At 51.1% G+C, this 10,582-nt stretch overlaps 1 protein-coding gene across 2 annotated transcripts; it reads left to right on the top strand.

Moving 5' to 3' along the window:
• The first annotated feature begins 3,664 nt into the window (after positions 1-3,664).
• LOC131216471 (lysosome membrane protein 2-like) lies at positions 3,665-7,761 on the top strand. 2 transcript variants are annotated; one of them, XM_058210970.1, is made up of 6 exons: positions 3,665-3,917; positions 5,529-5,620; positions 5,693-5,914; positions 5,987-6,277; positions 6,339-6,918; positions 6,978-7,761. In XM_058210970.1, the coding sequence occupies exons 1-6, from the start codon at positions 3,743-3,745 to the stop codon at positions 7,238-7,240; spliced, it is 1,623 nt and encodes a 540-aa protein (XP_058066953.1). In that variant the 5' UTR covers positions 3,665-3,742; the 3' UTR covers positions 7,241-7,761. The 2 variants fall into 2 exon arrangements, with proteins under 2 accessions (XP_058066953.1, XP_058066954.1); XM_058210971.1 differs by having other exon boundaries at positions 6,963-7,761.
• Positions 7,762-10,582: the final 2,821 nt, after the last annotated feature.

Genomic DNA, 10,582 nt, shown 5'->3' with positions numbered 1-10,582 from the left:
TGGGAAACATTGGAACACCCTCCTTACAGTCCTGACCTGTCACCCTGTGACTTTCATGTGTTTGACCCTCTCAAGGAAGCTTTGGGAGGCCAAAGATTCGATAGTGATGCTGAGGTTGAAGCCTACGTGCGCAATTGGCTGCAGACACGACCTTCATCTTTCTACGAGGAAGGAATTGGAAAGCTGCCTATCCGCTGGGAAAAATGTGTTTCCAAATCAGGAGATTATGTAGAAAAATAAACTATATTGTTTTTTGCGTTTATAATAAAAATAAATTACAGAAAAAAAAGTCTCGTTTATATTTGATTCACCCTCGTATTTACAAGTATTTAAAAGTAATTTTTCCCCTAATCACATTCACAAGCCGCGGATGTAGACGTATAAACGGTTTCAGCTCCGCTACAAAGAGCTGTCAGTCGCTACTCCGCTCTTGCTCTCCACAGCTGGTTAAAGAACAAACGGTTAACAATTATCAAACAGCGTGATTAACCCAAGACTAACAAGGTGTTTGTCAGATAAGTTGTGCAGATGGCCAACTTATGCTGTGGCAGCTGCAAACAAACAAACACTACGGGCTCCGCAGCATCTCGGTGTCCTCCGTTGGCTGCCCAATCGCTGGCCACCGTCGCCCGATGCAGCGTTCGTCCTACTGCAGCAGCAATACGATGGGCGTCATGCTGGCGAGGACCGTGGCCACACTATAGGAAACACTGCGGAACGTGCTTGCCAACCCCTGCGCCAGCTTGCGCTGCACTCCATCCAGGCGCATACAGTTGCTCTGTACCTCGAGGCCGGAAGGCCGCTTCGTCCATAGCGGGGCTCCGTATCAGATTATTGACGTTAGCGCACTTGCCAGTAGCCTCGTAGTCCAGATCGACGCACGAATTCGTGCGACCGTGAGGCATAGCGTCGGCTCCCTCCTCGACGATCATCCGGGCAGCGTCTAGGGTGCCCCGCTGGCTTCCTCGGCTTCGGGATCAGCACCAGTTTTTGTTGTTTCCACTCCTCTGGGAAGGAGCCTGCTTCAAGAAGCCGTCCGAATAGGATGCAGAACACGGCAGGGTATGACTGCAGGGCAACGGATGCGGCTACGTTCGGGATGCCGTCGGGTCCAGAGGCCTTGTGGGGGCTGAGGCTGCTGGCAATGGCCATTAGCTCTTCCTCCGTTACCCCGCGGATCGTCCCAGTGGCAGTCCCTGGTCACACTGTTTCAGACCAGTCCATCGGTGGCTGTTGTGGAAACAGCTCGTCCACGATGCGTCCCAGCACTTCGTGGTTCGTGGTCATCCTCCTGGGCGTCCGCCTGTGAGTCAGCCCACTGCTGTTCGGTAGGCGTTACCGCAGGGATCGTCCTCTACCAAATCCGCGAGTTCCCGGGCGAAACGCCTCTTGCTTTCCCGTATGGCGCTGCCGAGCATGCGCTTCGTCTGCTTGTATTCGACGGCCAGGTAAGCACGGTCGTTGGCGTCCCTCGTTTTTTGCAGGCGTCGGTGGGCGAGCCCACAGATGGTGCGCTTCTCCGCGATCTCTGACGTCCACCAGTAAGCGTTCTGCCTGTTCTGTCTCGGTCCTTGGGCACTGCGCGGCATGGTCTCGTCGCAGAGTGCGCGTGCTGTTTCCAGCCGTTGATGCAGCGTTGTCGGTTTTGCGCTGTCGGGCTGCTGTTGGTGGTGCACTGGTGGTGCCGCGGGCAGGCCCGGTTGCGCGGCGGGCAGAGTGTGCTGCGTCTGGACAGCAGTGGTCAACAGTTCCACTGTCCGTCGCAGTTCCTCTATGATGCGTTGCAATGCCTCTCGTTGCTCTCGTTCGGCCGCGAGGCACGCATTTATCGCGTCATTCTGGTCCTCGAAGACGGCCTTGAGGTCGACCTTTTTGTACGCCATGAATGCCATCTCCTGCACACTGAGTGGTTCGATGGTTGTGGTCGGCGTGGATTTTCTCCACGGCGGCCTTCTCTTGCTCGAAGGAGATCTCAGCTCCAGCCCGTTAGCGGTTAGCATCTTGTCCTCGTCCTCATCGTTTGCTGCAGACATACCCTTTTCTTATTTTCTAGCAACTTTTTTCTCTTCTTTTTTTTCACAACCACGCGGTTCGGCTGTCAAAATGCAACTGTCAAAACTAAACTGCCCAGTGGTCTTGAAACCTGATGGACATTCGAACCGCTCGTTTCGAAATTTGAAATTTTTTAACGTTTCTGTAAAGCCCGGTCCAGACGCTACGATGTATCGTAGCGATGTGTCGTTGCTATTTATCGTTGCTATCTATGGAGCGTCCACACGCTACGATTTTTCAAAACGATTTGCAACGGTGGATGTCGGTATTAAGGAAACAGCCATGGAAGAAACGCTGTGTTGGTTTGCCTTAGCATTGTGCTTTTCGGTTAAAAAGCGAAAAATAGAACGTGCGAAGAGGTTACAGTGGTCGAGGAAATGGCTTTTAAAGCGAGGCCAATATTCTCCCGTTAAACTTTTGCGTGAATTGGAAGACGAACCAAACGATTGGAGGAACTACATGCAGATGAACGTGGAAACATACACAGATTTACTAAATATGGTGACCCCATACATTGCAAAAGAAGATATGGTTTTGCGGCAAGCGATCTCTCCCCTTGAGAGGCTAACGGCCACTTTACGATTTTCAGCTACGGGGAGAAGCTATAAGGAATTTTTCTACTGCAGACCGTGATGCTGCCGATTTCCTCACTTTCTCCGATTCTTTGCGGTACGCTGTCCTTAAATTATTTATTTTTTCACCGCGATTTCTCCAGTGCAGGTGGGGTCGATTTCGTTATATATTGTAATCAAAGCATCGTATGCGTCCGCCTTTTTATTGCGATCACTATAGTCTTCAATTTTTACTTGCCAAAGACTTGGCAGACTTTCGTAAAGTGTTATAACTTCAGTTAAACACTCGCGCGAACGTAGACGATGGTCTTCCACCACATAAACAAGCGAGCAAAACAAATCCATCATCACAAATTGATGCTCCTTTGCTCAGATTTTCTAGATCTGCGAAGATTATTCAAAAATGACATAAATTGGTGCAATTTCGCGTCCACACGCTACGATGCATCGCTACGATGTGTCTGAGCAACGATTATCGTAGCGATTATCGCAGCGTCTGGACCGGGATTAATTTCTGGATCGTGAAACTGCCATCTGCCGGCGAAAAGTACCACATTTTTGGAACTTAAAATTTTAATTGAGAATTAAAAAAAACGGTCACACTACGTTGGTATCAATTTTGGCTGCGGCGACGAGAAAATACGAATGAGCCCGGAGGATTGCTTAAGAGCTATTTATATATTGCTTGTTCTGGAGGTAGTATCTCACTAGTTCCAACAGCAATTGTTCAAACAACGGTCGCAGGTGGAAAAGGTTGGGAGTCCACTTCATTTCGACGGATTTCGTTGTGTACGTGAATTGTGGCTCACCAATCGATGATCACTTTATTCCGTTCTGAGTTTCTCCTGCGAGTTATCAGTCGAGTGACCCACACACACATCCATTTTCTCAATCAGCATGTTTGTAGATAAGGGCACCACAGGGCTCAGTGCGGGGCACCACGGCGTAGGGGAAGAATCCATCTCATAAGAGGGCATTGCGTAGATTAAGGACTTCAGTACAGTACGGCGCGTCAACAAGTGCACGGTTTTCGTTCGGAAGTTTCTGCTGCAACGCTAATAGGCGGTCGGCGCGGACAAAGAAGCGCATGGTGAACGCGATCGGCACTTGCGTCAACCATGGTCGAGATGATTGCCTTCAATTCGCCGGAGACGGTCGTGGTGGCCAGTGAAAATGATCTTCGAAAGCAGCGACCGCTGAAGAAGAAAACCAGTACCCTAAACACGATCTTCTTTTATCTCGGTATCGAGCAACGATCCGGTGAAGATGCTAACCTGTGCTACAGAATGCTCAGTGAGTTGGTTGTCGCAGCCTGTTTGTCTCCGAACTGATTTTTATGAAAGTTTTAACGCACTTCCGGTCGTCGTCTCTAGTTCCGCAGCACAGCATTTCGAACGAACCCAATAATTGTTGGCAGGTGAATGGTGGTGGCTGTACCACTGTACCAGATTGATTTGAATATTGAACTGTGGTGACCCCTATCGTGTTATCAGCTCGGTTTTAACGCAACTACCCGAAAAAAGGACTATCAGCGAAAGTGAGACCAGCGCGGTGAATGTGTTCGCGTTCGGGTGCGCCCGTATCTCGATCGTGCTAGTTTTGCCTTAATCCGACAACGCCACGAACGGCGACACTCAAGTGGTTTATTTTCCACCACTTTTTCCATCGGCCAACAGAAATCACTTCCGCATTAGATTTTTCTACTATTCGAAGCCATCCGAATGAGGCCGGCTTTTGGTCGAACAATACCAAGAAGCTGTGTCGGAAAGTGCAGATCAATTGTCCGCTCGCAGACTTCGGCTCTAATCATATTCCGGGGTGTGTTCGACCAACAACCAGCAGGATCGAGCCCACATGTCACGAGTCACTATTTGCGATCGGTTGTTTGATACAATTCAATTAAACAAGGTGTCCCAGCGTCTGGTTTCTTATTCGTCAATATTTACGATCGGCTTCCAATCTGGGCAGAAGTAGCCTATTTGGACATGGAATTAGAGGGAATCCATACCCGTCGGTGAAGAAGTTTGGTATTTGAGACGCATTGGCCGGCGGTGGCGGTCCTTTTCATTCAAAGATGTAGCACGAACGCACGTTTGTACAAGTTTATTTTTTTTCAATTTCCGCCACCACTAATCAGAGGAATTATCGCCAACGGTTCATCTTACCGCATGTCAAGGGAAAAGCAAACATAAACCTTTGTTCACATATACTCAAACCACTCGTCCATCGTGTGGTCTCGGCCGTGTTGGTTGTACAGTTAGTCTCATAAATGTCTACAAAAATCGCGCACAATGTAGTAAGTAGTGACGTAAGTAGAGTCCCGCAGGGACGAGGCTAAATCGACGCGACGCATGTGCCAAAAACAGGCGCACGCATAGTTGAAATGCTCCAAGGTTATCAGTTCTCAAACAGGAAATTCAATATTCGTGACGGTTCCCGGCCATTAAAGGATTCTCCTGTAAACAATTATCACCGTTTAGTTTGACCGCCGCGCCAGACAGGGGCCGTGAAAGGTCGTAGCTACGCATATCAACTTGTCGTTGATAATTTTGAGACTTGGCCGAAGCGCCATTAATCACTAGAACTCAGCAGAGTTCTCTGGCCAGTGGCGTCTGCGCAATCTTAATCTCTTGCCAGATTTGGCTACCAGGCGCGATGGTAGCCACGAAATGGGACCACATCTTATATAAGATGATAAAATTGTTCCAATATAGACAAGTAGTGACTTTGCATTTGGGCTTATTTCATGCGCAACGAGCATTGAAACAGCCCCATTATTTGTTACCAGCTCGATCGAGACGATCCTTTCTATATGACTCTATTGACTTGGAGTGGATTGGAGTATTTTGAATTTTGTAATCATTGTGCTTAACTGTTCGTTTTTCCTTTTTCCACCATCTCCAGTTCTCGCTGCGTTATTTGTAGTGTTCTTCATTAGTGCCTTTGGGTTCTTCGTCATGTGGTTCACCGAAATGTACAATAATTCGTTACTAGAGGTAATTGCTGAACCGAATAAAGCTTGCCCTTCGTTGGACTGTTCTCATCGGAAGTTCTCTACTTTTGAACAGAAACTAACTCTGACTCCAAACTCTACGGCCGCCGAATGGTGGGCTACACCGCCGGTGTTTCCGTTGCTGAAGGTTCACGTTTTCAACTACACCAATGCAGAAGAATATTTTGCCGGTGAAGACATCAAGCTGCGGGTGGAAGAATTAGGGCCCTACGTTTACAAGGAGACGGCGGAGAAGATCAACGTAATACACAACGCTGACGGTACAATTTCATACCGAGTAAGTGGGCTCGATCGACCAGCACAGTGGCACAGTAGAAGTGACACTCCGTTTTTGGGACATATTTTCCAGGAGCACCGACACATACAGTTCCTGCCCGGGGAATCCAGCGGAAATCCATTCGATCATGTGATCGTACCAAACGTGGTGTTTCTTACCGCCGAAACGAAGATGAAGAATGAGAACAGCTTAACCAAGCTGTCGTACAATATTATGAAAGGTGCGACAAGCTCGACAGCCTTTATGAAGCAGCCAGTGGAATCGTTTTTGTGGGGCTACGAGGACAAGCTGCTGAACATGATCAAAACGGTCACGATGTTCAGCAACGACATTCAGATGTCCCGGTTCGGAATGCTCATGACGGTAGGTCCAGCCCTGTCCAGCCCTGATGCTCCCAGTTCCTTGATCTGTCCCGATATTCTAGCGAAACGGTACCAGTGCCGAAAACTTTACCATCTACTCCGGCGAATCGAGCTTGCAGCATTTGGCGCTCATCAAGGAGTTGGACGGAAACGTCCGGCTAAACCAGTGGCACACGGACGAATGCGACCTCGTGGGCGGTACCGACGGATCCCAGTTTCCGCCCCACCTAATGGATCGGTACCAGCATCTGCAGGTGTTCATCAAATCGCTCTGCCGCAAGTTTCCGCTCGTGTACGATAGCGAGGTGACGGCGCTGGACGGGATACCGGCCTGGCGGTACAAGATCCCCAAGACCGTGTTCCTGCACCCGCGGGAGCACGCTCCCAACCAGTGCTACTGTATGGACGAATCGAGCAACTGCGCTCCGAGTGGCGTGTTTAACATTACAGGATGCTCGCTCGGGGCTCCGATATTCGCCTCGTTCCCTCACTTCTACACCGGCGATCAGGAGCTGATCCACGCGATCGAAGGGCTTGAGCCGGTCCAGGAGAAGCACGAAACGTACGCGGACATCCATCCTCGGTTGGCCTTCCCCATTGGAGGGGCCTCTCGGTTTCAGATCAACATTCGTGTGCAGAAAGGTAAGTCCACGGACAGCGGACAGCGGACAGCTTCTTATCGCTTACGGCCACCGTTTTAGGATTGGACAAGTTCGCCGAAGAACTCTACCTGCCGATTATCTGGCTCGAGGTGGTCCCGGGCGAAATATCGGACGAGCTGCGGGCCATGATCTATCACAGCACGTACAGTGCGAACGCCATCCAGATGTCGTTGCGGATCGGCAGCCTGGTGATCTTTGTGCTCTCGTTCGTGCTGATCGCTGCGAAGTGCTACTGCGGGCGGCGAAAATCGGAAAACATTAACGGCTTCACGGGCAGATCTGGACAATTCGCGGCATACTAGGTGGGTCACCTCCGCTCATCAATACTCAGCAGGACAGAGTGAAGCAAGGCCTCGACCGTGGCCGATTTAGTAGGGCAAGAACACACTCGGCAGTAGGTCGAGCGGCACGCAGCTACAGATTGTTAGGTTTTACGAAGGCAATCGATGAGAATATCTCCTCCCTCTCTCTCTCTCTCTGCTCCTCCCCCGGAGCACTCATCGCCAAGCAGCACGCATTTAGCAGAAAAGGTAGGAAATAAGAATAAATGGCGCTAACATGGCCCCTGCATCACTCTACGCAAATGCTCCCGCCGAGCCTTCGGTTGCTAATCGGAATGGTGCGTGATCGACGATAAGCCGGTACGGGAATGTGCATCGAAGGCGTGCAGGCGGAATGCACATTGTGCGGCTGGGCAGTGTTTACCTCCGCTAATTTTACCGTTGAGAACCGTTCGGCAGCACGGTCCGATAGTAGATAATTATAATGGCTAAGCCGTTCGCCACGTATCTGACGTACTTCAACACAATAAACGCTGTGTGGATTCTGCTGTGTACTACACAAGCATGTGGCCGCTATCCTTCCTGCTGGAGTTACCAGCTTATTACGGGAAATGGGGGCTTCAGTAGGGGGGGATCTTTCGTCAAACACGCGTCGTTAGGTGTCCACCCGGGACCGATGTTTGGCGGACCGGACTTGAAGATGGAAGTGATCACTGTTTACACAACCGTCACTCGCCCGATGACGCCACGCTGGATACGCATGTTTTTGTTAATGATTCAAATCTCTTTTTGTTTGCTTTGCTTGCCATCCTGCTCGTGCCGATTGATTGGCTGTAACAACACCGTAATCCTCCCTCCCCCCCGTGTAGTCAAAAGTTCTTGACCGAAAGGCCGAAAAGGGGTAGTCTCTCGCGCATCGAGCTCTTTTCTTACGGCCGCGGGTCCGAGTGAAGTGACTTGGCCGCTCGGACGAATCCGAAAGCGAATCGCCGCGATTCCGAAACGGCCGGGCATCGGTTTCGCGATCGAGTGCCGCCAGAGCTCCGTTGGCCAGCTCGACTCAGTCGGTCCGCTGAACTCGACGCGATCGGAAGTGCCTCGCCCGTCTCTCTCTCTCTCTCTGTCTCTGTGCCTCGATCCGGTAGTGTGTAGCTCCGGTCCGGCGGTCCGGTTCTCGAGCGTAGCGGTTGTTTCTTCGCGCCGTGCCCAAGTGTGTGCCCTTTTTCGCTGCCGTCGCCGCGGTCGCGGCACAGATTTGGGTTTCTTTTCGGGGTTTGTTTGGCTCGTTTGTGTTTTTTTTGCAGCACCACCAGCATTCCCGTTATCCCGGGGCCGCAGCACGGCCGGCTTAGGGATTAACGGTGGCGCCTACGCGCCGCGAGATCCGGATTTTGACTTTTGCCCACTTTCGTCCAGTTCCAGGGGTGACTACCGAACGGTGTGTTGCGTATATCCTCAGTTCAACGGCGGTCAACAGGGATTGCCACGAGAGAGCTTTTCGATCGGCGGTATCGCGCACCGTGACCGTATCATCGGATATCTTCACCTTTTTACGCCACCGAAGTTACCGAAGCTTGGCCGCCGCGTGTGGCCATATTGCTTTCTGTTTGCTTTTACTTCCGGCCAGCGCCAGCGGTCACTTTCCGCGGCCGCGGTCCGTTCGTTCCCCTTCCCCGCTCGCGACAGCTATTTATTGTTTGCTATCGTTACTTTCGTTCCATATCGCTTCCGCATGTGTGTGTGGCCCGTGATATTTGTGTGTGTGTGTGTTCGGTGTGTGTATGTGTGCGCAACGTGAATTGGATCTCGAAACTTACTTTCGAAACGGTCAACCGACGACTCGATGACTCGACGTTCACTTCACAGGCGCTCCGACTCCGAAGTTCATGGTGGTGCAGAATTGAGTCGATTTTCGCCATCGCCATCGCCTTGTGTCGGTAATCCACGGCCCGCCCGAAAGCTGACTCACGCACGACACTGCAGCAGTTCCCGGTAAAAACCCCGCACACCTCAGCAGACCCAGAGTGATCCGTGATCGGCAGGATCACGCGAAGGATTCATCATGTTTCTCGGAAGGCGAAACTTCAAGCTGTGTAAGTCGAAGGGTGATAAAATATGCATGAAACGCTAGTAGCTGTGGCGACAACTCGTGGCGATACACGATCCTTTCCAGCTCGTTAGGTTAGGCCGACCAGGTGCGGGAGAAATTGTTGCTCCATTTTCACAAATGAAGAAACCCGCAAACGGATCCAAACATGATCTGGACGTACTAGGCGAACGGATTCCACACACGGGACCGGCGGGGAAGCGGGTTTCGGTGGGGAAGGTTTTTCTCTTTCGGTGCGAAAATGTCGTGCCGCATGCGAAGGGCCGTTTCGCGCTGCTGAGTGGCGCATGAAATCTGCGCATTTGCAGACCCCCCTGGCGAGGGTTCGCGTTAACTCAGACCGAGAAATCGATCAGCTTCACAGTGCAGTCAGTAGGTCACGTGCCACAAGGCTCCCCTTGCCTTGGCACGAGAAGTCTTGGCTTGGCGAGCTAATCCGCAGCAGACACAACACACAAACCCCGGACCAGTAATCGGCCGGAGCGCGTGGTTGGCATGACGAATGGGCCATTTCGGAGTTTGGGACGCAGGTGGGGCCGCGCCCGCGATCATTGGGACGTGAAAAGGTAATGAATCTTTCATGTTTTTCTGTTTTCGTTTTGTTTTCGAAGGTTTTGTGCGAAAATTTCTCGCCATCGCCGCCACACGTGCAGACGGAAACTCCTTGGCTAATTCTACAATTAGCACTAATTGCGGACACCTGAGCCGGAGTGTCCGCGTTTCTAGCACGGCGGCACAGCTTTATTCTTGCGTACCTGAAAATCGGAAGTCACTAATGGATGAGACTTTTATAGCTATCGGAAAAGAACTCTGTGGCCAGTTTCGTTTAAATTGCTCAATTGCCTCACTATAGACGAATTTTCCTCGTCCATTTAACGCATCTGGCAGACCAATTTGGGGATACGCAAAAGTGAATGGCTCACGGCGGTGCACAACTCTAATGGCCGCTCATCAGAAACGGTTTGTTTTCGAGAAACAAAACCCGCGCATCGTTCCATTGCCAGTCGCGAGTGCGGACTTCTCAAGTGCTTGGCCTACACTTTGGCTAGTTTTCGATGCGAACAACGTCCGCGCCGGCGTCACCATTTTTACGAGGTTGCTCTCGACACCCGGAGCGGAGCCGGGTGCATTGAAAACTCTAAGAACCGATTCGACGACGAAGGTTAACTTATCGGTGCGGACGCGTGACTCCGTTACCAATTCGTTTCAGGTCGTTTTGTGGCACCGATCGCTACCGGTGTTCGGGGGGGGAGGGT

The sequence above is a fragment of the Anopheles bellator genome, chromosome 1 (assembly GCF_943735745.2).
Source record: "Anopheles bellator chromosome 1, idAnoBellAS_SP24_06.2, whole genome shotgun sequence".
Taxonomy (NCBI): Eukaryota; Metazoa; Arthropoda; class Insecta; order Diptera; family Culicidae; genus Anopheles; species Anopheles bellator.
The sequence above is the reverse complement of the archived record's forward strand: the minus strand, read 5'-3'. Positions and strand labels throughout refer to the sequence as shown.